The sequence below is a fragment of the Notechis scutatus genome, chromosome 4 (assembly GCF_049901735.1).
Source record: "Notechis scutatus isolate UNSWTSFEM ecotype Mainland chromosome 4, rNotScu1.2, whole genome shotgun sequence".
Lineage (NCBI taxonomy): Eukaryota > Metazoa > Chordata > Lepidosauria > Squamata > Elapidae > Notechis > Notechis scutatus.
This window is the reverse complement of record NC_142012.1, coordinates 89,293,428-89,321,095: the sequence shown is the minus strand read 5'-3', so window position 1 is coordinate 89,321,095 and position 27,668 is coordinate 89,293,428. Positions and strand designations below refer to the sequence as shown.

Below are 27,668 nucleotides of genomic sequence, written 5' to 3'. Positions count from 1 at the left end.
TCTGTCTGATTCAACCACACTTGTTTTTTTTTTAAAGTCCAAGCCAAGGTCAGCTAGGTGCTGGGCAATTAAATAGCAAAAATCAATGCAAGCCTGATTCACGTTCAGAATTAGGTGGAATGCGGGGTACAAAAGAAACCAAGGTAATTTTTTCCAAGGACAAATGGATGTCTGCACCTTATTCTCTGACAGGAATGTTTGCATGTTTCTCATTTATGGAAAAGTAGAGCGAGCTTTCTTGATCAAACCAGATGTGTGTAACATAATTGCTGTCCCACATTTTGCTGAAATAGTGTCAACCTGTGCTTACCTGAAGCCTATTAGGAAGGAATGAACACATAACCTCGGAGATGTGATAGGCCGGTTCCTCTGGATCCCTTGACTCAGCCTTTCTCCCATAATTCCTAATATATCCTCCCACACGCCAGAAGAGAGCCTATTAAAACAGGCTCCACCACTTTCCCCAAAGCATCTCTCTCAGGTGATGAATTATTCAGAAATAGGAAAAGTGGTGACTTCTCCCCTGCTTTGCTTTTTTGAGCCCAGGAAAATGGAGAGAGATGTGAGCTAGGCTCAAAATCTTTTAAAGACAATTCTGATTCAGTAAAGAGTTCAAGTCCTTATTAGGCATATCACCTCTGAGGGAAAGTTGGGAAATACGAAATATAAATACATTTTTACATGAAGATTGTACTGTGTTTTGACAATGGTATATCATATCTTTAGGCAGGGTGTTGTTTTGTAAAAGAGTAAAAACACTGTGGCTATTGTCAAACAGCTTCTTACAATAATAAAACAAGTTTTGTAATAAGCTTGCAAAACCAAGAGTTTGTTCTGATTGATTTGTCCCTCTGTCCAAGGAAGACTGATCGGGTGTTTTTTTTTTTTTTTAATGACCCAACTCTAGGCTGCTCAGGACCTCCCCCTCCCCTGGGCGTCCTAACCCCAATCTTCAAACTCCCTGTTCTGAGGAGGTGGTGAGGGAAAGTGTATTGAGTTGAAATAAAAGGTTAAATAGACCATATCCATTTCTTTTCATTCAGAAAAGAGTGAAACGGCATTCAAAACATGCCATTAAATTTAAGCAGTGTAAGCCTGAAGGAATCCTAAATATTTTCCTCTAATACTTATTGTAGAACCAGTTTGCTCAATTTGTAGCATATTCATAAATTAGCTCAGAGGTCTCCAAACTTGGCAACTTTAAGACTCGTGGACTTCCAGAATTATCCAGCCAGCATAGCTTGGGGACCCCTGAATTAGCTTGTAACTTCAAGAAACTAAGTACTCAAAAAACATTGTAACAAAATAAATTCATTGGTCCACCTAAGAATAGAGGAAAAAAATCAAATGCCAGTAACAGAAAAAAACAGTAAATTATGACCTTCATAAATGCTTGCTATAGGAGCTGAGGGCAATATTCTTGTCCAGTGGCACATTGCTATTTACAATATTGACTTTCAAAATTCTAATTGTAGAAAAACAATAGCAGAACTGAGAATTTTAAAAAGGGAATTTATATCTGTATGAAATGGTTTGACCATCCACATGAACTGGTGCCCTTCAAATTTAATATTTAAGCTTTACAAAGAGGGAACCGAGTGTATTAAAACCCACCCTATGTGCTTAGAGAATAGGGAGTAGGGACCATATTAAAAAAAGTTATAATATTGGACAGGAGCTCTAGACATCCCACTTCATTTAGGCTACTTTAAAATTTCCAGAATATGACTCTACTGCTCACAAATTATCAACATTTCAACTTGTACCTCTCAATGTATTAGCTTCCAAGATAATACTTAAAATAATTTTTAAAAACACTACTGACAAAATGTAGTTACATCTTTATTGAATTACAGACGCTTCAATGCAAAAAGAAAAAAAAAGAATAGAGCAGTTTGTTAAAGCAGCTGTTTATCTTCCCAACTCAGTTTTGAAGGTAAGATATTACTCTGCACATATTTACATTAAGTTGTAAGAACTTGTCCCCAAAAAATATGAAATCGTTTCCTATCAGCAAGAAACTGGATTCTATACATAAATGTGTTTTACCTCACAGAATGCCATTTTTCTTTTACAGGGAGTGTATTAAATTTTCCAACAACAAATAATACTCTCTTACAAAGGAGATGTTAACTATAATGCTGCACAACAAACATCTATATTAATTTGCTGTTGCTTTTCATTATATGCTTATTTCAAAGCAGCAAGAATTTGGAGCCAGCAGCAGACAAAAAAAAACAACAAAAAAAACCCCTAATGTATCAGTCTGAAGAATTCAAGTCAATGCCCTCTAAAGTGCACCCAAAAATATATATATATATAAAATTAAAAAAAATAATATTCCTAACTTTAACAATAATGCCGAGGTTGATTATTTTAAGAACTTCATTCTACAAATCTGTATTTTAAACGAAGTCAGAAGTCATGGGGTTTAAGGACTTTATAGTTTATGTATGTATGTTCAACAAGCAGTACTGTTTTTGAGTCTGTGTGCTTGCTCCCCACCCCAGCGAACCACAGCTGTCTTCACGCAGAAATCAAGACTGCCAGTTAACATTTTGCTCATAGACATTCTGATTTATCCAAGAAAATGTCTACTTATGCAAGTAGATGTAACACTCCAGAGCAACGTTTCCCAATATTTCTGGCTTGGACAGTGGTGAACACATGGAGCTTCATGCACATGTGCGAGCACCACTGTTTGCGCGGCCTGGTAGTGGGCCACAGCATGGGATTGGGGACCTCTTCTGTAGAGGGACCAGTTGTTAAGAAGAGACAATTTTAATAGATAATTGTACAATCCAACAAAAGGAAAACGGATACTTTTTTTTCTACCAAGCTTCTTTTTTTATTTGTTTCAGGAAATACACCTTACTGAAATGGAGGGAAAAGAGCTCCGTGGACCAAATTAAGTGTACCTCTTGATTTTCTAGGTAATAATTTACTGTTTTGTTTGTTGAAAGAAAAGCTACTAAATTTGTTTCAAAAATAATGAACTGATCATTTGTAAGCATTTCAAACTTGCACTATCAACTAGTACTGGCTGCACCTTAGGTTGTGAATGAACATTCATTCAGTATTGGCTAGGTAGGCATTGGGACTTAAGACCTTAATTATGACATAATTGTGGGCATACCTAAGTCATCCCTTTGGAAGGAACGGGATTGTCTCTGTCTACGCAGTTTTAAGTCAGCAGTTAAGAATTTATTTGGAAGATCTGTCTACAAAATAACTGTTCACAAAAAGCATATCAACAGCTATTTCAATAGAGAGCACAACAGTCCCATGTTTTAGGTTTAATTATCAGCAAGAATGTTTTTTTAAAAAAACCAAGTAATTAAAATCCAGACACACCAGCACTGTCCTTAGTTTACTTACATATACACACACTTATTATTCCTTCTCAGAAATACTGAACCCAATTGACCAATGACTGGCAGTATGTTCTCATGTACCGCAAAGGACTACAACTGGAGTTAGAAATATCAGTAAGTCAAAACAATGGATCCTTCCAAGATAGTAGCACTGCTACTCAGTGATTCATAAAAAGGTACTTGAAATGGAGGAGGGAGAAGATCAAGACACTAAGATTTAGCTTTTACTAGCCTAATCCTTGGCTGACTTTTTCTTCCAAGCATGAAAAAAGATGGTGTATCTTCTAGTTCCACACATGGCGCTTGCAGTGCTCAACAGCCTGGGAGAGAAAGAGGGAAGGAAGGAGGGGGACACAGAGGGAGATAAAAGATATGCAAGGCATTAATCAGAAGAAACATGATTTATGTCAAGATTATGCACAGAGTGCCTGAAAGTCATTCCAAAGGATTTCTGGGATTCTATAAAGTTGTTGTTTATCAAATATTTACAATTTTTTCAACCAACATCAAGAGTTTTAGCTGGCTCAAAACTTGAGTTTGCCATACCTAGCCTGGAAAAAAATCTAGATAATCAGTAGATGGCAGGAAAGAGAGATCAAAACTATAATGCTTTGATGCCATCTAGTGGTCTGAATTTCCCACAGTTCAGCTCCGATAGCCTAGCCACAACTAGGGGCCATCTAGTTTGCAACTTACCTTTCCTGCTGTACACTGAATAGTTTTTGCTATAATAATCAGTTTTGAATTCCAGTTTATGCTATAATAACTAATGAGGTTGACCCCTTATGAACAATCCTACTCGTGTTAGCTTAAACCATAGGATTTACAACAAAGGGGGAGGGAGCTGTTCCAGAGATGGAATGAGGGCCATTTTATTTCATTTTTAATTTTATTTCATGTTCCAGCCAAATGTAGCGCAGTAGTTAATACATTTCAAAGTGAAATAAAGTAAAAATTTCTTGAACAAAAATGTCTGCTTGCCATCGCACAAATAACAAAACAGGCATAAGAAATGCCTTCTTAGGGAAGATACATGTGGCACTAAATCCCTAGATCAGAAGTGTCAAACTGGTGACGTCATGGTGGTGTCGCGTGACGTATCACAATTTTTCCCCCTTCGCTAAACTGGCCGTGGCCAGCACGTGATGCATCTGGCCAGCAGGCTGCAAATGACAATCCTACCCTAGATGAAATTTTGGCCTGCCATACGGTGACCAAATAAACAAGTAATAACATTTTCCTCATTCATCCACAGCTTGACTTTGGGTAAGATTAGTTTGCTAGTACAATACTAAAGCAAATCAAGGAATTGCAAAAGAGGGGCTGGCATTACCTATAGAAATTATTTTACTCTCATCAGGCTTTCTCTCCATTTCAGTATCACTGTTTGTATCTAGTATCAGGTATTTGGGGTTCTGATGGTACACTACCCATCCTGTCCGACCACCCAATTAATAGTAATGACACTAGATTTGATCTTCTCCAGACTATTCAAGGCAGGACTGCCATGATTACACCAATTTACGACTTCGTGGTCTTCTCCCAGGAGTTGATTCCAGAGATGCTGGACAACTTTCCAGCTTACATGCAGGTACTTCTCTTGAAGCCTAGATTAAGATCCATGACGCCATGGACAATGGAGATGACCTGGCCACGTGACAGGACTCATTCTGGACATTCTGCATTCTCTTTTGCTATGCACAATCCATTCTGTTTCTTAGTATATCCCTTAGCTGACAACAAGGCCAGGTTAGAATGCAGATAGAAGAACACTCATATTTGAGGGAATAATAGCTAAGAGCTCATTACTGATCTTATTCAGTACAGACAGTGGAAGAGAAGCAGGAACATTTAATGCTTTCACTATTGCATCCTGCTCTAGTACTCTCTCATATTGGAGATGTGATGGACAAGCCTTTTCAATGGCAATATTGTAGCTCTGGAATGAACTTTCCAGTAAAATATACCAGGCTCCACATTTTTTATATAGTCAAATGGGTTTTTATTCTCAAAGGCATTTTTAATCCACAAACGTATTTCATTTTAAACACATTTGTTGTTTAGAAACATTTTTAATTACTCAGGATTCTCTATTTACTTGTTTTGGTGTTACAGCCTCCTTCAAAAAGGCACAAACTATAGTTTTTTATGACATTCACCAATCCCAATGATTAATTTTAGGTGTATAAACTGCTGTGTCACATCGCACTGGATCTTACTCATGCCTTCCAGCAGTGCTCATGCCTTGTAGAAAACCTCTCCCCATATTAGCTGGCATAAGGAAGTGCTGCTTGTTGGGTTTCTGTCTCTTATCTACATGCTTGCTAAGAAGTATATAAAAATACTTACATTACATTGAGTTGCAGTTTCCATGTTCTTACACCAATACCCTGGTCCTCGGACACAGAATTCTGATCCCAAAAGAGGTTTAGTGGACGCTGTGCAAACTCCAAGTTTCTGTGAAGTGTAATAATTGCAGTTTATTGTTTAATTGTAATAAAAGTGTGATCAGTTCATTCATTTATCAGCATTTCTACAAAAAATGCTAAAGGAACCAAAGAAAACCCTATTGTTACAACTGACAAGTTATGTCTTGGTTGAACCTAAAGGTCAGAAAATAAGACAGGAACAAACCCCAGCTTTTCAAAGGGCATTTTAGCAACATCACCAGCACCTCATGTTCTTATTTTGCTGCTTTAATTTTGCATTTGCAATTTGGATTAGATAAATCCAGAATTATTTTTTAAAAATCACTTTAAGATAAAGCATTATTGAGTTTTCTTTGGCACCTGCTGTCCATAAATAGCTTTGAGTTGTGATAGTAGATACCTAAGCATTTAAATTGCAGGTCTATTTTTATTCAATGGTAACTGAAGTGTAGTTCATAAGTAACTATTCTAACTTGTGGTACTTACATTGCACACAAAAGTAGGATCCATCATTTCTGCAAGAAGCTGCACAACTGTTGGCTCATACTGCTGCACAAACTGGACACACTGTTTATAAAAAAATTAAGCATCAGTGAGAAATGGAATATGATCCTCTACCAATCAATTATGTAACTCAGATGGAAAAACTTTTGAATTTAAGGACCTTTTGTTATATCAAGTGCTATCTACCCAAAGCTAGTTGATTTCAATAAGATATTTGATATGTGTTAGATTCTCACAGTTAAATTGCAGATCTAATCTAATTAAATAACTTATTGGCCACAAAGTTAAATACATCCTCTCAATTTAGGGACCAGAATCTGGTCCTTCAATAGGAAGTGAAATGGTTGTAAGGAAACGTGTACGGGTGTGAGAGAAAGAAATACAATGATTACTAGTTGCTGCCACCTCATTTAGATAAAAGTTCTGCCATACAGTGTCCTCTGCCTGATCCATTTCCCCCTTTTTTGCAGGACAAAGAGATTGCTTAAACAAGCTCACTTTTCCTGGGCCACTTTTTTCCACTGTATCTCATTTCCCTAAAAAGTAGTAACTATAAGTTTAACACGCTCAGCTCTGTGACTGTAATTACAGGCAGACGTTGTGTAATGACTTGTTCAGTGACTGTTAGAAGTTATGATGGCACTGAATTAGGGGAACTTATGACCTGTCCTTGTAGTTGCAGCTGTTGCCAGCTTTCCTATAATTACGTGATCACCATCTGCAACCTCCACTGTCCGTTTCTGATAGGCAAAGCCAATGGGGAAGCCAGTAAGAAGTCAAAGTGATTATGCAGGATTACTTAACAGTGGCAACTAGAACTGCCATTGTGTGAGGTCATGTGACATTGGCCTTTAGAACTGTGTTGCTTAGCAACAAAGTTCCAGTTCCAATTATTGTTTGTAAGTATTGTATTGTTTGTGGATGATTAGAACCTTGGCTCTTGCCTGAAATTGACCAGTTGGTTTCAAGCTGAAGGCTTTTGATAACAAGCCATGAAATTTGATGGTACATACTGCATTGAGTTTTATTATTACTGTTATATTTGCAAACAATCGCTAAGCAATGGCTGTGGAAAGAATGGGTATAGAAGTACATAAATTAAAATGCATCCACTGATTCTTTGATACAAATCCATAAGAGTGTCATATAGATAGGTGAAAAGAAAAGGAATATTTCAAACTCCTAAGCATCATGCTTGTAGCTTGCAACTCCAGAACAGCTTATATTATGAAATATAAACAGCACCTCACTACATCAACTTCTTTTAAAGTATAGGAGTGATCTGCTCCTCAAAGAAACAACCCCAATATTACAGCTCAAGGCAACTATTTACTATATTAAGTATTACATTTTGAAAGTATTGCCAGATCAGCAATCTAACAATCCAATTAAATGGTCTAAGTTTTCACAACACCATGCAATGATTTGAAAGAACCCACCTTTACCACGCTGGAACTTAAAAGTGTCCAGTTTGACACTGGTTGTGGAGGTCATTACAAAACAGCAATCATTTGTAACTACTCTTTCTGATTTCATAGATTAGCTTTTCAGAAGAATTCATTCACAGGACTACAGTTTTAACACACAACAGCACATTAATTACCTGGTCACTAACAGACTCCGGTAAGTAGTGGCACACTCGTTCCAGAAACATTTCAATCTCAGTAGTGGTAGCATTCTTTGCTAATTCCTTATCTGCATAAGCAACGACCATCTTGCACACATCACAGATATTTCCCAATTCTGTTTGCACTGGAACAATTTCTTCTAAGGATACACAAAGCAAAGGTGTTTATGTTGAGTTAATGTCTATATTTACATAATTGAACAAAAACTTTGCAATACCAGAAAAGTAAAATCCAAATCAAACATAGAAGCATTGATTATGTAGCAAAGGATTATGTAGCAAGTTCTCACCAGCTGGTAAAATGTTGTTTTTGCAGCATCTCAGCATCACACACACCATTTTAGGACTAGTAGCTTCCAACAACATGTCAAGAATAGACTTCCCATAAATTTCCACAAAGTCTTTGCACTCCTCTCTGCCTTTTTCAGGTAACACTAAACAGACTTTCTCCATTCCTTGTATCATCTCCTCCTAGTATAGACAAAGATAACTACTTTGAGACAAGTTCAGTCATCACAAGTCCTCTAAGCATCTGCTAAAACTAGCAACATGCAAAATTAGTATAGTATGGTTCAACGGCACATTGAAATGCAGCATAAAAAATCATTATTTACAAAACACCCATGGATTAAATATTATATATTGAATAAAATAGGTATTCATTTTGTATCACAAGAACACTGCAAGATGAACTCCTCTGGCAATCCTCATCCATATATAGTATGCCACCCCAAAGAAAGCCATTTTGTCAGAAACCACCAGTCATTTGATCACACTATATGGAGCACACTCTTGGAGAGCAAACTGTATCATAAAAGGTGATATTAGCAGTCAAATTTATTTCGTGGTACATGCATACCTCCGTCTTATTGCTTTCCAGAAGGCGGGCCACCTCTTCTACCATGATAGTACATACTTCACAGAGAGAGAATGCTTCCTTTTGGCTCGGGTTGGTCTATACAATTCAGAAAAAAAGAATTATTTTCAGTAGTTATTACCAGTACTACAAGAAACCAAGACATCGACAGCCACAGAAACATGAAACAGTAGTTGGGACCTACTCTGAAATATATATTGGGTGACTGGAAATTGAACCTTACCTCACTAGTTAAGAAGGCAAAGCTTAAAACTTCCTCCTGTCACCTGAAAGAAGCACTCTATTGACATTCTGACTTCAGTATTGGCTATTCAATTATTAACCATAAAATTAGCAACTACTATAGTATCTATACAATGAGGTAAAATATCTTAGGTGTCAACCCTTGGCTACTTCATTTCTTTCTAAATTAGGGCAGGCCTGCAGAGCCTCCCTTCTAGTGTTCAGGAACGTAATTCATGTTAGGCCAAGTTTCCATTTTCACTCATTTCAACACGAAAAGAAGATTATAGCAACAGTATTCTCACAATGGGCCAATACATCATGGCACTCCCTGTACCTCAGTGAAGGTAAGTTCATGCCCAAAGGGAGTAAACTTTTTATCTATTTGATGGGGCTTTATGAGGGCTTGCATTACATATATCTATTAATGGTAACCATTGCCATTATGGCTGTTGATGAAGGCTCTACGTTTATGGGGTCCGCTGTCAATGGGAAGGAAGGCCTGCTCTTCCTGGCTACTCATGCCAGGTAATATATTCTTCAACATTCTCCTAAATGTAAAACAGGGGGGGAAAATCCTTTTATTTTGAAAGAGACAAACAATTGACCTATATTCCCTTTAGGGCAGGGGTCTCCAACCGTGGCAACTTTAAGCCTGGCGGACTTCAACTCCCACAATTCCCCAGCCAGCAAAGCTGGCTGGGGAATTCTGGGAGTTGAAGTCCGCCAGGCTTAAAGTTGCCACGGTTGGAGACCCCTGCTTTAGGGTGTCTTCTCAAGAGTCTTATTGCAGCCCCAGCTTAAACCAGATGCATTCACTGGAGAAGCTTCGGCTTGGCCAGATGTTCGGAAGCACACTCTTTTGTGCTAGATGAAATATGGATCTGGCCTGAGTTTAAAGCAGGAATCTGGCCTTAAAACGACTTCACCCAGCTGGAACACAAACAGATCCCCGTTGGAAGACACCCCTGGTGTCCAACTTTTCAAGTCAAGGTAAAGGTTAGCAAAGTGGCTGACCAAGAAAAAAATATATTAATGACTTTATTTTTAATGATACCAATGTTCAAGGCCCATGGAAAGAAACTAAATCACTGGAAGCGAGTCCAAGAACACTAAGCCATCATAGATAGTCTGCTTGTTCATACAGTAGTTTATTTCTAGCCCCCTCTCCAGCCCTTAGGAAGTCCCAAGGTCAAGGACCCTTGATGTTGATGCCATTAGCTTCAGTTTTTGCACCACTGGAGGGGAGGGGAGAGGGGGACTCAACTGAGAGATCTTGATGGTAATTGTTTTGGGGCCAAGATGGTCTCAGTGGAAGACTAGCCAAGATTAGACTCTTAATAGCCCATTAAGAGCCATTCAGAAATTGCTTTGTTCAATTTTCAGACTACCATGAATCTCAACACATTGTTGAACCTTGGGATAAGATGTCCAGGCATTTGTGATGAAAATTTTATATTCCTGGATCTTTTTGTTCTATTTCATTTTATTCTAACTTACTAAAATTCATCAGGAGGTTCCCTCTGTGATTGTTTCTTAGATTTTCTCTCCTTTATCATCTCCAGGCGCTCAATCTCCTTCTTACTTCGATCAAGTGACATACAGATAACTAAGTACCAAGTCTTACCTCAACTGGCTCTATCTTTGCTGGAGAGATAGCTTTAGCAGGCACCAGAGTTTGGAGGGGTATAGATTTCAGAGAAGAACATAATCCCATCGTGTTACAAATTTCCTGTGGTTGCTGAAGACATAAAACACCAATGCAAATTACTTCTATAATCTACAAGGTTGCAAATTAGTTTTAATATCGCTCTAATTTCATGAATGTAAAAGCAGCCCCAGATGCTATGGAATAGTATAAATGTTATTATTTGTACAGGAAAGGAAAAAAAAATGCATTTTGTTTCAAGCCCAAAACATGGTGTGTCTCTGAAGTTCTGCCAAACTGTTCAGCAGAACCAAAAGATAGGAAGTTTTCCCAGGTTTCAACCAACCAAATCCATACTGGTCTTACAAAATGGACTAATTTTGCTTCTTTCTCTCCTCTTTCAAAACTGCAGTCAAAAACTGACCTCCCCACTCTACTTAGTGTCTTTCCTTACATCTGCCACCCATGACTGTGACTGTTCTTGCTTTCTACCTTCCTAAAACATTTTTTCTTTCAACATGATGCCTTGGTACATGTCCAAAAGAAAAATGCATGCCTTTGTCTGGATATGGATCACTTGGAAACTAGCTGTTAATCTGAAAAAAAGTGGTTCACATATAGCTTGTTTTGCATATCCTTAGATGTTATGTATACTTTCAGGCTGAATTTTATTCACTTTTGGCACTTCTACTCTACAGCAGAACAAATTATTTTGAAGTTTAATCAAACAACTTATTTCAGCAACTTGCATGTGTCCACAATTGATTTTTCTTACAAAGCTAAATACTTTAGAACAAATAGAAGTTTAGATTATGTGCTCTTCCTGATGTTTCATAACCGTCCCTTGGTGCAGTATTTTTTTTAAAAAAATCAGTACTTCAGTGAAACATGAATATTCTGCAAGATACATGCAGTCATTTTACTAAATTCAAGCACTATTCTGGTTAGAAAAGAAGACAATTTCTAACAGTCATTCAGTGCTATACAAAAGACAAACCCCAAGTTCCATTCAATTAGTATTTCACATTAAATAGTTTAAAAACAGTCTTAATTTATAACTGTAAAGGAAGAGGGTAGACTAGATTATCAATAAGACAACAATGGCTCTTTAAGTGCTGAACTACAGTTTCTGCAACACTCCTCATCACAAGCCTCACTACAGGCTGGCCGGGCTGCAAGTAACAATTCATCAATATCACAGGGTTCCCTGCTACCCTATAGCCAAACCAGTTACAGGTAGTCCTCAAATTACAGCCACAACTGAGCTCAAAATGTCTGTTGGTAATTGAGACAGCTGTTAAGTGAATCACTGAAGCTGTTAGTAACACAGTAATTAAGTGAATCTGGTTTGCCCATTGACTTTGCTTGCCAGAAGGGTTCAAAAGGTGGTCCCTGACCCCAGGACATTATAATGGTCATAAATATGACTCAGTTGCCAAATTTTGATCACAGAACCTGCAACAGCCATAAGTGTGAAAAACATCATAAGTCACCTTTTTTTCAGTGCCATTGTAACTTCGAATGGTCACTTAACAAGCTGTTGTAGGTCGAGGACTACCTGTATTCAAATGTGTACATTTCAAAATTTCCTGATCGCTTCTGAACGCAAATATGGCCCATATACTAAAGAAATATAAGACAGTGTATATTCATACAATTTCAAGAGTTCATATAATTGTTCACATAACCTGTAGCTGCTGCAGCTGTAGTTTCACTTTTCAGAAAAGCCTCATTGGTTTACATAACTTTATACCTATTAGTTCTCCATAAAGGCGTTGACTGTCCCAGGAACATCCTCTTCTGCAGTTAGCTTAATATCTGCAGGAATAATTTTCACTCCTCCTACCTTCTCCTACCATAGCAAGTCAAAACAAAATTTTGTTTTGAAAGGAAGTATGTTATTTAACTAAATAAACTACATTAACTGTTCAGTTTATTTTGATCACTGGTGTCAAATCTGAAAACTACACAAGTAGCTTGTCATTTGAAAGTGATTTGGAATAAATGTTTCCTTCAAGGGAGTTTTGAGACTTGGCTCTTTATGGGCCAGATCACTGTTGTATCTACCTGGTCCGTTATGAATTCTCAAAGTTTTAATCACTGATAGTGTCATCTTTATAGTTGCTAATTTTACTTGGTTATGAAAATTGCAACATTTACAGAAATCAGTAACAGCTGGTTTTGGTTCCTATGAATTATTCTCTTTTTTTTCCTCACCTACAGAAAGCAGAAGAAACTGGAAGCATTTTTTCTGTTGGGTAACTAGTTTGCTGTCATGTCTGCTCTCAAACTGCAATTTTTGACTAAAGCAGTTTTGACCACAAACTAATTTGTCAGGTCTGAACCAAGTGACAAGCTACAATTAATCTGACAGCAGTGAAAACTTCCCATGACTTCTTTATTAATAAAGGAAATAACAAGAAAAGGGATTTTGTAGAGCCATTACCTCATCGACAGCTATGGATTACTGTAATATTCTGAACAGGCTTATTAAACAGGATTTATGAAAGATATGAGAACCTGTTTTGATGTAGCACCAGGCTAAAAACTGAAAGTTTATGAGTTTTAGTCCTGCCTTAGGTACAAAGCCAGTAACCTTTGGCCAGTAACCCTTTCTCCTAGGCTTAGAAAGAAAGCAAAGACAAATGATTTTGGAAAACCCTTGTAAGACAACTCTAACACTTAGTCTATCACCAAGAATAAAAAACTGACTTAAAGACAGAAAAGATAAAGCATTTAGTTGTTATAAACAGAAGGTAACAGTGGTTTAGAGAATGAGTATCAAAGCATGCACAAAAACATTTTCTTATGAAAGCGTATCGTAATTATATATAAGAGTTTCCACACCATCTTTGAAGTAATTCAATCATTCTATTCTCCCACAACCAAAGAAATGTTTCCATACTATTTACATACAAAAGCAAAAATACTAAAGTATGATGCCATCTCTATATAGGCCGAGAAATGTCCTCCTCATTTCACTGTTTTCCTCATTAAGGCATATATAAGTTGGCAAACAAAGCACCACAATCCAAGTTATAAATACATGCAACATGCATTTGCCAACCAAACCATGACAGGTGCAAGGTCCAAAGAGGTTTATTTAGGAAGCTCAGCATCTATTCCCAAATCATATCCTAAAATTATCTTGATCATTATGGCTTCAGACTTTGTGGAATTTTCTGTGCATTAATTTTAGTTTCAAAGTCAGGTGGTCAAACAGGCTCATAATCTGTTTCAGAATGACCAAGATTTCATTTTAGACTCAAAAATGACTCTTTCCACAGCTACTCTGTCCCTTGAATCTGTCAAAAATGTCACACTTGTCAACTATATTAGCAAGAGATCAAGCAACACTCTCTAAGTGGGGGAGGAAGTTTCTCACATACCTGCTCCTGCTGTTGACAGGATGGAGAGAGAAAAAAAAAACACACAACAGTTAGCAATTAGAAAATAATCAAGTATCTAATGGTTCACACCACACATTTTCATGCAAGAGGGAAGGGCCAATTGTCGATAGAATGATTATTTTTGCAAAATAAATTTTGTTCAATATTTATACTTTTTGAACAGGCATGAGACAGCTGAATGCCCTATGAAAAATGTGTTACAGTCAACCCAGTACAATTACCGGTATGAATATCATTTTGTCCTCACTACCATATTCCCACAGAGGGCTTCAATATAAATAATCTCAAGAACTAAAAAAAAATGCAGCCTGGTGGTACAACATGATTGTTATCCATTAAGTAATTAGATAATTAATCCAAAATGGCCTTTGATGCTATCAAATCTAGTTAAGACATTTGCTATAACTCCAATGGCAGATTTTTTTATACATTTTTGGAGCAAGATAGTAAAATATAGGCAACGTTAATCTTACCATGTGCATAATCATTTGAATAGCCAGGGAGGAATACTCAGAAATGTAGTCTTTGCACTATTAAAGAGGAAGAGAATTGGAGATGGTTGTTATAATACAAACTGCAAAATATTCCAGTCCCATATAATCACTGTATTCCTTATTACATCAAAGAAATGTACTGATTTCTTCAACAGAAGTGTATGGGATAAATATACACTGCTCAAAAAAATAAAGGGAACACAAAAATAAGACATCCTAGATCTGAATGAATGAAATATTATTAAATACTTTGTTCATTACATAGTTGAATGTGCTGACAACAAAATCACACAAAAGTTATCAATGGAAATCAAATTTAGCAACCCATGGAGGTCTGGATTTGGAGTTACACTCAAAATTAAAGTGGAAAAAAACACTACAGGCTGATCCAACTTTGATGTAATGTCCTTAAAAACAAGTCAAAATGAGGCTCAGTAGTGTGTGTGGCTTCCACGTGCCTGTATGACCTCCCTATAACGCCTGGGCATGCTCCTGATGAGGTGGCGGATGGTCTCCTGAGGGATCTCCTCCCACACCTGGACTAAAACATCCCCCAACTCCTGGACAGTCTGAGGTGCAATGTGGCATTGGTGGATGGAGCGAGACATGATGTCCCAGATGTGCTCAATTGGATTCAGATCTGGGGAACGGGTGGGCCAATCTATAGCATCAATGCCTCCGTCTTGCAGGAACTGCTGACACACTCCAGCCACATGAGGTCTAGCATTGTCTTGCATTAGGAGGAACCCAGGGCCAACCGCACCAGCATATGGTCTCACAAGGGGTCTGAGGATCTCATCTCGGTACCTAATGGCAGTCAGGCTACCTCTGGCGAGCACATGGAGGGCTGTGCGGCCCCCTAAAGAAATGCCACCCCACACCATTACTGACCCACTGCCAAACCGATCATACTGGAGGATGTTGCAGGCAGCAGAACGTTCTCCATGGCGTCTCCAGACCCTGTCATGTCTGTCACATGTGCTCAGTGTGAACCTGCTTTCATCTGTGAAGAGCATAGGGCGCCAGTGATGATTGTGCCAATCTTGGTGTTCTCTGGCAAATGCCAAACGTCCTGCACGGTGTTGGGCTGTAAGCACAACCCCCACCTGTGGATGTTGGGCCCTCATACCACCCTCATGGAGTCTATTTCTGAGCGTTTGAGCAGCCACATGCACATTTGTGGCCCGCTGGAGGTCATTTTGCAGGGCTCTGGCAATGCTCCTCCTGTCCCTCCTTGCACAAAGGCGGAGGTAGCGGTCCTGATGCTGGGTTGTTGCCCTCCTACGGCCTCCTCCACGTCTCCTGATGTACTGGCCTGTCTCCTGGTAGCGCCTCCATGCTCTGGGCTCTACGCTGACAGACACAGCAAACCTTCTTGCCACAGCTCGCATTGATGTGCCATCCTGGATGAGCTGCACTACCTGAGCCACTTGTGTGGGTTGTACACTCCGTCTCATGCTACCACTAAAGTGAAAGCACCGCCAGCATTCAAAAGTGACCAAACCATCAGCCAGAAAGCATAGGAACTGAGAAGTGGTCTGTGGTCACCACCTGCAGAACCACTCCTTTATTGGGGATGTCTTGCTAACTGCCTATGCTTTCCACCTGTTGTCTATTCCATTTGCACAACAGCATGTGAAATTGATTGTCAATCAGTGTTGCTACCTAAGTGGACAGTTTGATTTCACAGAAGTGTGATTGACTTGGAGCTGCATTGTGTTGTAAAGTGTTCTTTATTTATTTTTTTGAGCAGTGTACACTTTTATCTATATAATATGGAGGGAGGCATACATAATTGCATCTTATATTTCTCTTGTGACAATTAGGATATTAATAGTACAGCCCATCCAAAGTTATTCTGTAATACTAGCCTGGATTCAAATTTACACAATCCCCTTAAAGTTCTCCTTACACATTCTGTACAGGCTGTAAAATTTACTTCATGTAGTCAGAATCGTATTTTATTATTTTTTATTATTTTTAAATATGGCACCTTAATTTCTAAATTGACAAAGCTGGGGAACTTAAAATGCCAAGCATATACTGTATTTCCCACTAATATTAAATAATATTAAGTAAAAATTACCATTTCCGAAAAGGCAGGACCCAAACGTTCACACTCTTTCTTGGCATGTTCAATTAAAGAACTAACAAAAGTTGAATTGTTCCTCACAGTGTCTTGAATATCTGTCATCAGCTGAACACAGTCATTACACAAATTTCCACTTCCCTGCAGGTAAGCATGAAGCAAATTTTAATTTAATACCATGTCACAACATCAGGTGGCTATATAAATTTTTAAAAAATTAATATTATCTTACACACACACACACACACACACTGCCTTCAGGCACTAGAAAACACCTTCTGTAAAATCTGCTGACAATTCATTGCTGGTGGGATTTTGGATGAATCTAGCTGCGGTATTTTTCGGCATATAAGACACAGTCCCCTCCCCCCAAAAAAGTGGGTGGAAATGTCGGTGCATCTTATACAGCAAATATGGACCCATTTTTGGCCTCCCACAGATCCGCGAGTCCCATTTTTGCCCTCCCCACGGGACCCACGGAGGCCAAAAACGGGTGCATTTTTGGCCTGCAAACTGCTTCTGGATGCTGGGGAGGGCGAAAATGGGACGCGCGGAGGCAAAGTATTATTTTTTTCTTGTGCATCTCATACTCCGAAAAATACAGTATATTGAGTAGTTCAGGCAATTTTATCCTGCAGCATTCTGGCCTGTGCCATTTCTTTTTCTGTATCACTGCATTAGGTACTTCTAACAAGATTTAGTAAAGTTATACTGGGAATAGTGATACGTTTTATTCAAAATCAGCACTATTTAAGATTTCTTTAAAAAAAAAAAAGAATTCAGAGGAAAACCATAGTCTTATTGCACTGGATCATATTTAATAATGGATTATGTTTACTTGTTTTCCATTTACCTCTCAAAATACTCTTGAGTTAACCACAGTTATACTTCCTTGAGTTTCCCTAATGTTACCCACCCACCCACCCTTATCCTTTAATTGGTTCAGTTAGAATACATGATACAAATTAAGGATTAAACAATGGTGGTTTTTGCATTAACACCACATGGAGGCTGTGAGAAGCATACAGGATTAACCAACATGTTTGCATATTGAAAGTTCCTTATTGCTTCTGATTAAGGTAATGGGTTTAGGGTTTAGAGAAACAGTTTTAGTTTTGGATATTTATGAATTTCTTTATTCAACTGTCAGCAAGATTAAAAGTTAATAGCAACTTATAGATGTTATTATATTTATGCTATTATCAGCACTAATAGCCCATTTGCAGTTTTAAATTCCCACCTTAGTTTCTTTCTTAGGTTTATCCTGAGGATACAGAAGAAGTGGCACATTAGCCATGAAAGGAGATGCCAGTTCAGAGAAATCTAGTTCTGGAATTTTGTTGGACTGAAGCTGACTTTGTAATTTTACTTCTGCCAGGTGCTTCTGAAGAGACTGACATAGTGTGAGTGCACTGCATACAACTTCAGGATTCTCCTAAAGAATAGAAAATAACACAAATTTACTTGTTTTCACCTATGTTAAATGCAGCAGAAACTGTGCAGCTAAGTACCCCTGAAAACCAGATTATCAAATTTTCTAGAAGTCATTAGACTTATTGTTGCACATTTTTTCTTATATCCCTGTTGCAGTGAATTTTGGAATATTGGATTCAGTAAGAAAAATGTAAAATCTACTAATTTTGTCCAGTTTATTTAAAAGGTTATAAAATCAATGCCCTTCTGTAGCCTTAGTGAATACTTACAAGTTCTGATCTGACCATATCCAGAATATTTGGCAAATAAGACTCCACTATGTCCTTGCACTGGTCTACCAGGTCTGATTCAGGAAGAAATTCACAAATTTTCTTGAAATATTCATCTATTTCCTCCTATGACAGAAGATAGACAGGTTGGTATAAACAAAGGAATATTTTCCCACCTTTCTCATTCAGGAAGAATACCTAATTCCTAAATCACATTAGAGAGAGAGGTGGGCAACATTTTGGGGTTAGATATCACAATGCCTGCTTATTGGTCAGCAGGCTACAAAAAGTCTTCTAGAGATGTGGTATATTAAAAGAGCCACGTCTAAAAAATTTCAACCTTAACATAATTTTGAAAAAAATTCAAAGGCAGTAATGGGAGTATTTCACCCCAAAGTTGCTTTGCATTCCTATTCCTATTCTCATCTTTCAAACAGAAAACGTTGTACCCAAACTGGTTATTTTGCCATTAAATTTTGGTTAATGATTTTAGCTATAGGTACCCATCTCTGCTATAGATTCTTTGCTAGAGGCATTAGTACTTTCTACAAAAAGTAACATTAAATACACTGTGAAGGTAAGCATAGGCAAATCTTTATAAAGCATCATATAAAATATTCAGAAGATTTAGCTTTTGTCATCAGCAGGAAAAGCAGAGATATGTTTGCATAGCTGATGATCATTCTTTTATTATGCGATGGAAGGATTTAAAGGAGTTTTTTATACTGTATATTCGACTAATATCTAAGGCATGAGCTCATTTTGGTACTATTATGAAAAAACATAGGCCTAGGAACTCCTACTAAGAACAAACACAATCCAATACTGGCATTTTAATATCAAAATATCCCTTCAGTTTTAGGAAATGCATTTATGGTAAACCTTGGTTGAAAGGCATGTGCCAACATAGTGGGGCTCCCATTTTTAGATCCTGCACTTTATTTCTTGAATAAAAGTATTGGAATATTTTTTTTTTTAGAAAAGAATTCTTACCATTGTATCATTGCTCTTTAAGAGTTTCCCAACCACTCGTACAATTTCTTTACACAAGTCACAGGGAATACTCTCCTGAGGAGAAAAAGAGCTTTTGATAAATAAAATTATATTTAATTTTTAGACATATGAAGTATAATCTAATGAAAACCCAGTTAAGAGAGTCCAGCTGCAGATGCTACTTAGATTTACAGTGTTATTCAAGTTCACATGCTAGCACAAATACATTATATGGAGGGTCCCCTAACCTTTCTAGGTCAATGTTCCAGAAGATATTAAAAATGATCTTTAATATAATTGTATTAATGATTTTGAAATGGAAGATAAGAATGAGTGCAAACTAATATAAAATAAGAAAAAGAAAAAAAAATCAAAGAGAAAGCTAAAAGAGCATGCGTGCGCAAAACGTAGTCACCGAACCAGTTGTAACACCAGTTGAATCCCATCCCTGGAACAGGGATCCCCAACCCCAAGGATACGACCCCAGTGCCAGACCGGAGCCCATTCAGAACTGGGCCACGAAAATGGTGGGTGAGCACACATGTGTGCACGCAGCTGCATTTGTCCACCAAGCCAGAAAGATTGGAGACCGCTGCTTTAGAACAAGTTTGCAGCTGCCTAGACATGTCTTGTACTATTTTAGAATTGAAGGTTGCTCTTCAAAGCATGAAACAAGAGCTTGGCTAACAATTAGCAACTATTAGTTGAAAAATAAATTCACTTATTATTATTTTTTGTAACTTTCAATCTAAGTGAAAGCACGTCATACCTCTATAGTTTTGCCCCTTTTCATTCGTTTTTATTTTCCTTGGGCCATGAGCAAGCAAAAGTAACAGTAAGAATTGAGAATGTAGCTAACCAACCAAAATTAAGGTCCCAAACAGAGAACTTAGAGGGAGGTTGATATAGAAGAGCAAGTGCCAGCTTTCTTTCCTTGTATTTCCTAAACACAGAAGAGCATTCATTCAAATATTTGATAAATGCCTTTAAAGTGATTGGGACAGATTCCCCAAACATCCTTTATAAGGAATGCAAGCACCTGCGCTTATGGGCCGCAAAACCAGCAAACACTCCCCACTGTTTCTTCTACAAAAACTACTAGTGCATCAAACAACTCCTGGTGCATCAATCTGACCAGAGAAAAACTGTATCAGTCTACTGGTAAAAAAAACAAGTATTTTTACTACATATAATGTTGCAAAATTTGGTGCGTTAGCCTTTTAGGCTATTTTCATGAACTGGCCACAACTGTTCACTGATCACAATATAATTTTCGTCTGCCCAAGTCTCAATCATTGAGTAAAGCAGTAGTTAAGCAAGATGTCATGTGACTGATTCAACTGCAATCCTGGTACTCCTGGTTGCAGTTGTTAAACGATGACACAGGTCATTAAGCATAGTTCCAGGGAGAAATGTGGTGTGCCGGGGGAGGCAGGGGTAGAAAAATTCAAGCAGGATTATCAGCCCCTGAAGAAAAGATACTCTTGTATTTATTCCACCAGTTTAAGGCACCCCGCATTGTTTAACTTATCCACCTGCCAACTCACTGCTTTAATTTCAGTTCATTTTGATCTCTAGGAGATCTCTCCTTTGGGTGCAGAAGGCGATGCTTTTGGCGGGGTGCAGAAACAGAGCTCAAGTCTTCAGAATCTGAGCTCCATTTCTCCATCCCACCAAAGTTCAGCTCCTGTCTATAGGAAGAGGAAAACTTCTTTGGCAAGCTGCAAAAACAGAGCTAAAATCATCAGCATAGCGATAAAATAACTTACCACAGTAGGCTTGTTCCACACATTTTGCTGACAATGTTTAACTGCTTTGCAATCAGATGCAGTTCGCAAATTCTGGCACCACACCTCTGGACCTTTTGCACAGTCTTTCTTCAAAAGCAGGGGAGTTGTCAAAGCAACTGAAAATAAAGTATAAATGCATCAGAATGCATTAGGTCATGCGTGTCCAACTTTTCGGTCTGCCTGTGCCACACTGAAGAAATCTTGGACCGCATATATAATATATAATACAGTTAACGTATATAAAAATAAAGTGTGTTATTTATATTTTTAATTATGATTTGTGGGGTTGCATTAGAAGCTATCCAGGGTTGCAGATTGGACAAGCCTGCATTACATTTTATTCCAGTTTCATGTTTTGTTTTGTTTTACGAGATTTAAACAGATGCAGCCAAAAGTATTGGTACACCAAAGAATCCCAGTTTGCCATTCTCTACTCTATAGTCCAGAACAGACACTTTGCTTTTGAAGTATGATATAACTTTTTCTTGTAAATAATAACATGAAAGAAAATAGCACTTTTTGGAATGTCTTAGAATTAAAAAGACATTATTGGAGTTTAGTGATCTTTGAAGACTATATAATTAGGGTCATATATGACTTCAAATGAGTCAGTCATTCAGCCTATTTGGAGAAATGTATTCAATCAGCCATTTTGTATCACTGTGTGCAGCAGAGTGAACATGGGCAAGAGAAAGAAAAACAGAAAGATGTCTGGGGAGAAAAAGAGAAAGTGATAGCCAAGAACGGCAAAAGCTGCAGAACGATTATCAATGACCTTCATGTTCCTGCAATCATTATCAAGCAGTCCAAGGTCCATGGAACCATAGCTAACCTCCCTAGATGTGGCTGCAAGAGGAAAATTAATCCCAGGTTGAACAGAATACTCACACTAATAGCAGACATATAATTAGTGGTCATAGTCATACTATATTATCAACTCATATTATTTGTTGTCATTTGATTGAAAGTGGCATCCATGGTAGAAGACCTTACTTCTGAAACACATACATAAAAATGCCAGCCTGGAGTTTGATAAAATATATATTCACCAGCCACAGCATTTTTGGGACAATGTCCTCTGGACAGATGAAACCATTTGGGTAAGTCACAGCAGCTCTGTTCGTAGAAGAAAAAACAATTCTTTTAAAGAAAATAACACCATCCCTGTGCAATATAAACAAGGCACCATAATGTTAATGGGTTTGCCTTGCTGTTTCCAGCACTGGGTGCTTTAAATCTATGTAAAACACAATGAAATCACAAGATTAACCAGGCATTTTGGAACAAAACGTAATGCCCACTGTTAGAAAACTCTGTCACGGGTATGGGCCTTCCAAAAGGATAATGACTCAAAACATACAAAAATGGTTGAAAAGCAAACATTGTACTGATTCTAAATTCACCTGCTACAAGTCCTAATCTGAATCCAACAGAACATCTATGGAAAAGTCTGAAACTCAGTTGGGAGAATGAACAAACGTAAGACAAGTGAAGTAGCAGCTCTAGATGGATGGCAGAAATTGCCAGTTGAGAAATGTATATTCAGAGCTACACAAAGTATTTGATTGCCTCAAAAGGGTGTGGTGCAAAAATATTAGGTTAGGAATACCAATAATTATGCCCATGCCATGTTCATTTGTTATTTACAAGAGTATGTTAAACCATACATCAAAAGATTGGTGTCTGCCCTGTGAAGAATAGAAGAATGATGGATGCTGTTTACTTGGGTCAGTTTCAACTTATTGCCTAGCAAATTGGAATTCTTTGGGGAAAAGAAAGTTTTAGGAAAAACTATCCTGTAATCTGCAACTCTTACTCTGCAAAAACATATGGACTATACAACTCGATCAGGGCAAAGCAATAGACGCAATCTACATAGACTTCTGTAAAGCCTTTGATTCAGTGGTATGCAACAAACTACTCCTAAAACTAAAATCTTACAGTATGTCTGGACACCTGCATAACTGGATAGAAGCATTCCTGTCAAACAGACAACAAATGGTCAAAATTGGGAGCGTCCTATCAAATTCTGTACCTGTCAACAGTGGTGTCCCCCAAGGCAGTGTTCTAGGACCAACTCTCTTCATATTCTACATAAATGACCTCTGTGATCATATCAAGAGCAACTGCGTTCTCTTCGCTGATGATGTAAAGCTATTCAACACCACAGACAAATACTGCTACCCTTCAAAAAGACCTTGACTATGTATCAGAATGGTCAAACAAATGGCAACTTCAAATCTCAACAAATAAATGCTCTGTCCTATATCAGGGTCCCGTATATATTGGCTTTTGGAAAGCAAAAAAAAAATCAGAAAATAAAATACAGGCTGAATAGTCAAGACCTTGTTGATGATCCAAACTCTGTCAAGGATCTTGGAGTACTCATCTCTAATGACCTAAGTGCTAGAGCCCACTGTGACTACATAGCCAAAAAGGCGTTAAGAGTTGTTAACCTAATCTTACGTAGCTTTTTCTCTGGTAATATTACACTACTAACTAGAACATACAAAACATTTGCTAGACCAATACTCGAATACAGCTCATCATTCTGGAACCCACATTACGTATCTGATTTTAACACAGTTGAGAAAGTCTAGAAATATTTCACAAGAAGAGTTCTCTACTCCTCTACTCGTTGCAGAATACCTTATGCCACCAGACTTGAAAGTCTAGATTAGAAAACTAGAACCACACCGCCTTCGGTCCGATCTAAGTATAGTATATAAAATCACACATTGCAATGTCCTACCAATCAATGAATACTTCAGCTTCAACCATAACAACACAAGAGCAAACAATAGATACAAACTCAAGGTTAATCGCACCAAACTTGATTGCAGGAAATACAACTTCAGTAACAGTGGTCAATGTCTGGAATATTCTACCTGACTCTGTGGTTTCTTCCCCAAACCCCAAAAACTTTAACCTTAGACTGTCTACTGTTGACCTCACCCCTTTCCTAAGAGGTCTGTAGGGGGCGTGCATCAGCGCACCAACGTGCCTACCGTCCCTGTCCTATTGTTTCTTTTATACTTTTTTATTTTTCTTATATGTATCCTTGTATGTTTTTACTTGTAGCTATTATCTTGTAAACAATTGACAAATAAAAATAAAATAAAAAAACATACATGGCTGCATCTGTTGCCACTAGGAACCATAACTGAGCAGTTACAGATCAACAGCCAGCATGGTATGATTTAGAATACAATAATATGCAAAAAAATCTCTTAGCAATAATAAAGAACTAATCTATACATATAAATTCGAGGAAGTTTTCCCTCAGTATCTGCAATAAAAAAAATCTAAGTTTAAAGACACACACACACACACACAAAAGCATACCGCCATTAAGAATATCTTGTATTTTTATAGACAGGAGAAAATTTATTGGCTCATTCATTAGGAATGTTAATCTTGCTGAAGAATCATAATTTTACACATGCTATACTTGAATCTTTGTCTCTATTCCTTTTTTAAAAAAAAGATTGCCAAATTTGCATAAATATAGAATGTGATTTTTAGGCTTACTGCATAATTGCTGCAATTTTGTTACCCAGGACTAAACTATTTAAAATGACTAAAATGCGTAGGTGGATAATCTGAGGAGCAGTATGTGTTCTGTTTTCTAAGTAAGAAAATAAAGACGGCATTAAAACAGTTTTTGTTCTTTTTCTTTCCCTTCCATTCAATCAAGGCCAATTCTTAGAAACTGCCCGGGCAAGCCTCTGCAGTTTTCTTGGCAAGGTTTTTCAGAAGTGGTTTGCCATTGCCTTTTTCCTAGGGCTGAAAGTGATCAGCCCAAAGTCATCCAGTGTGCTTTGTGCCCAAGATAGGACTAGAACTCACTGTTCCCGGGTTCTAGCCTTACAACTTAACCACTACACCAAACTGACTCTCAAGTGCTTCTTTCATTACATTTCATTAAATTCTATAAACCTAGTTGAATTTTTTAAATGCATGATTAAGCAGTTCAGCTTTTCCTTGGAGTTTTTCAAATGTACTCCAGGATCAACCAGATTCATCCAACGGTGGAGGTTACTGAATGACTTTAGGCTTGTTACTCAATCTATCTCAGAATTGTTGTGAGTGATAAAATTAAGGGATAGGACTGCAATCAACTAGCTTTCATCAACGTTACGTTATGGATGACTGAATCACAGTAATAATCATCTGAAAGATTGAAGTAATTAACAAAGGATGTGCACAAACATCTGGAAAGTTATAGTTAGCAATTTGCTTCTAGAACACAAATAACTGCATCCTCCAGGGTAATTTTTGAACACATCAATACATTTATTCCACCCCCCCACACACAATTTGGTTCTCAATATGCCAAAACTGAGTAAAACCCCATATAGCAATATTCTGCCAGTGGACCTAGGGAACCCAAAGCGGGATGGAGCCCATCAAATGGCTCGTGTGATCTGCTGTTGTCAGGGTGGGTGGGAGTTGGGGTTGATTTATTTATTTCCCCCAGATTTTGTTATATTGTATTTTATTAATTTATTTGATTCTTTTTGTTAGTTTTTGTTTTTTTTATATTTTAAATATGGTTTTACATTCTGTAAGCTGCCTCCAGTCACCATGGGCGAACAGGCGGCAACATAAATTCAATAAATAAATAAATAAATTCCAAGTGCTACCAATTCCCAACTTCAAGGCTACACAGTACTCTAAATTCCACCTATTTTATTTGGAACATTTTAACATCAGCTTCCATGGGAAATGTTGCAGTGACACCAAAAAAAACCCAAAACCCTTTGTAGAGGCTTTGGAGTAATTCAGTTCCTCCGCTCTGTCATTTTGCTGACACAACAGCCTGTTGGGTAAACTCAGTATCCCTAATCTCATTTAGGTTCCTTGTCCACTGGAGAAGATATCCTGAAAGAAAGAGTAGACAACCAACAAAACGCCATACTTTTTGCCAAAAAAAACAAAAAAAAAACAGGGAAGTCACAGGTACTCCTGCTATAATAATCCCAACACAGAACCCGTGCCCTTGTTCAAAGGTAGCATAGCATGAGTGATTAAAAAAAACGGGAAAAAAAACCTTGCAAGTGGGACAAAAAAATTGACAAAAGCCATTGACAGCAAGGTCTGGGATTTCTCCCTCCCACCGGCCACCACTATCCCCCATGGATATTGGGATAATAAGCGCTACTCCAGGGTTGAATGTTAAGACTCCATTCTAATTTAGAAAAGGGGATTTTTAAAATCAAAGGGGGGGGAGAGGAGAAAGGAAACAAACGGCCCCCAAATAAGGGCAAGTTAAAGGCGGGGGGGGGAGTCCAGTCGCGATGCGGAAGGAGGGCGGCTCCTGGGACTAAGGAAAGGGGTCGGCAGCCAGGCGACGCCCTCTCTCTCTATCTCTCGGGTAAACAAGAACACCAGCCAGCCAGCCCTGCGCAAAGCCGGCGACTCCAGCGAAGGCAGGCCCAAAAGGACCGGCAGCCCAGTTTCTGCCCAAGAAGGACGCGAGGCAGATTGGGGCTCTTTTGCCGGCCGTTATATATCCTCACAGCTCCCAAGGCCAACTCCGGGGTGGCTTCTCAAGACACTTTTAAAAGCCGGGCGGCGACTGGCCGAGGTTTTTGAGGCGCCTAATCCTGAGAAAGGGCCAGGTCGTTGGGAAACAAGAGCTTCGTTTCGGACATTAAAGCGGGCCTTTCACCCCCGACTCAGGCCAACCCCGGCTCCGACTCGCTCGCCTTCAGAGGTCCCCGCCTGGGGCAGCCAACGGAAACCGGGGGAAAAGGGCGCGGCCCTCCCCGCGCTTACCCGCTGCCAGTGAGCAGAGGAAGACGAGGAGAGCGAAGCGCCTCATTATGAGCGTCTCTTATCAGAAGTTCCGGCGGCTGCAATGCGGGATCATCAGCTGATGGCCGCTTTTATACCCCGGCGCTCCAGGGGTGGGGGGGGGGGAGGTGGGGAAATGCAGCGACTGCGCATGCGCCACGGTGGACTGGTGATCGCGGGAGAAGCCGGCCTTCCTAAGCCTTGTGGTCGTTGCGCAAGCTCAGTGGGCAGAAAGGGGAAGAAAGCGCGAGGCGTCCCTTCTCCCTCCTCGGAAACCTTCAGGATGTGCGCTTGCGCGTTTCTGTCTCCTTTCAATTTCCCCCTCCTCAGTTTCCCCCTCCATCTGCTGACACTGACTCATCTAAAAACCTTCGGGGGGGGAGGGGGGAGAGGTGAAATCACGAGACTGCAAACTGGCCGGTTCATCCAACGCGAGCCAGCCTGACAGACTGAAATTATACTTTTAACAATCTTGCTTATTTGTTCGATTTTATGGACGCTGCTTGCCCCCGCAGCCTTCCAACCTCCCATTTGTCTACTAGCCAAATTAAATAACAAAATCCATGTCATGTGTTCCTCAGTCTGGGGATTTACAACCCTCCCCATCATCCTTTAAAATAAATGTAAAAGCAGTTTAAAGCAGGATGCATACCTAATGGAATCTGCAGTGAAAATAAACTTGGGAACGACTAGAGTCTAAATGTTGCTG

General features: G+C 38.7%; 1 protein-coding gene across 1 annotated transcript; it reads right to left on the bottom strand.

Moving 5' to 3' along the window:
- Positions 1-1,829: 1,829 nt before the first annotated feature.
- On the bottom strand, positions 1,830-27,025 carry LOC113415424 (prosaposin-like). The gene is made up of 14 exons (XM_026672835.2): positions 26,942-27,025; positions 21,140-21,276; positions 19,371-19,445; positions 18,378-18,503; positions 17,915-18,109; positions 16,672-16,815; positions 14,565-14,621; positions 10,661-10,774; positions 8,794-8,889; positions 8,225-8,405; positions 7,911-8,074; positions 6,290-6,370; positions 5,724-5,831; positions 1,830-3,694 (listed from the first exon to the last, which is right to left on the bottom strand). The coding sequence occupies exons 1-14, from the start codon at positions 26,985-26,987 to the stop codon at positions 3,659-3,661; spliced, it is 1,560 nt and encodes a 519-aa protein (XP_026528620.2). The 5' UTR covers positions 26,988-27,025; the 3' UTR covers positions 1,830-3,658.
- Between the last annotated feature and the right edge of the window lie 643 nt (positions 27,026-27,668).

What these genes read in the sequence shown, in the direction of transcription:
- LOC113415424 (XM_026672835.2), bottom strand. Translation starts at nt 26,987, where the DNA reads ATGAGGCGCTTCGCTCTCCTCGTCTTCCTCTGCTCACTGGCAGCGG. An exon ending in TGGAAAGCAATAAGACGGAG is followed by an intron (nt 8,406 to 8,793) that starts GTATGCATGTAC and finishes TGTCTATACTAG; the next exon opens with GAGGAGATGATACAAGGAAT. An exon ending in CGGAGTCTGTTAGTGACCAG is followed by an intron (nt 6,371 to 7,910) that starts GTAATTAATGTG and finishes TTTTATAAACAG; the next exon opens with TGTGTCCAGTTTGTGCAGCA.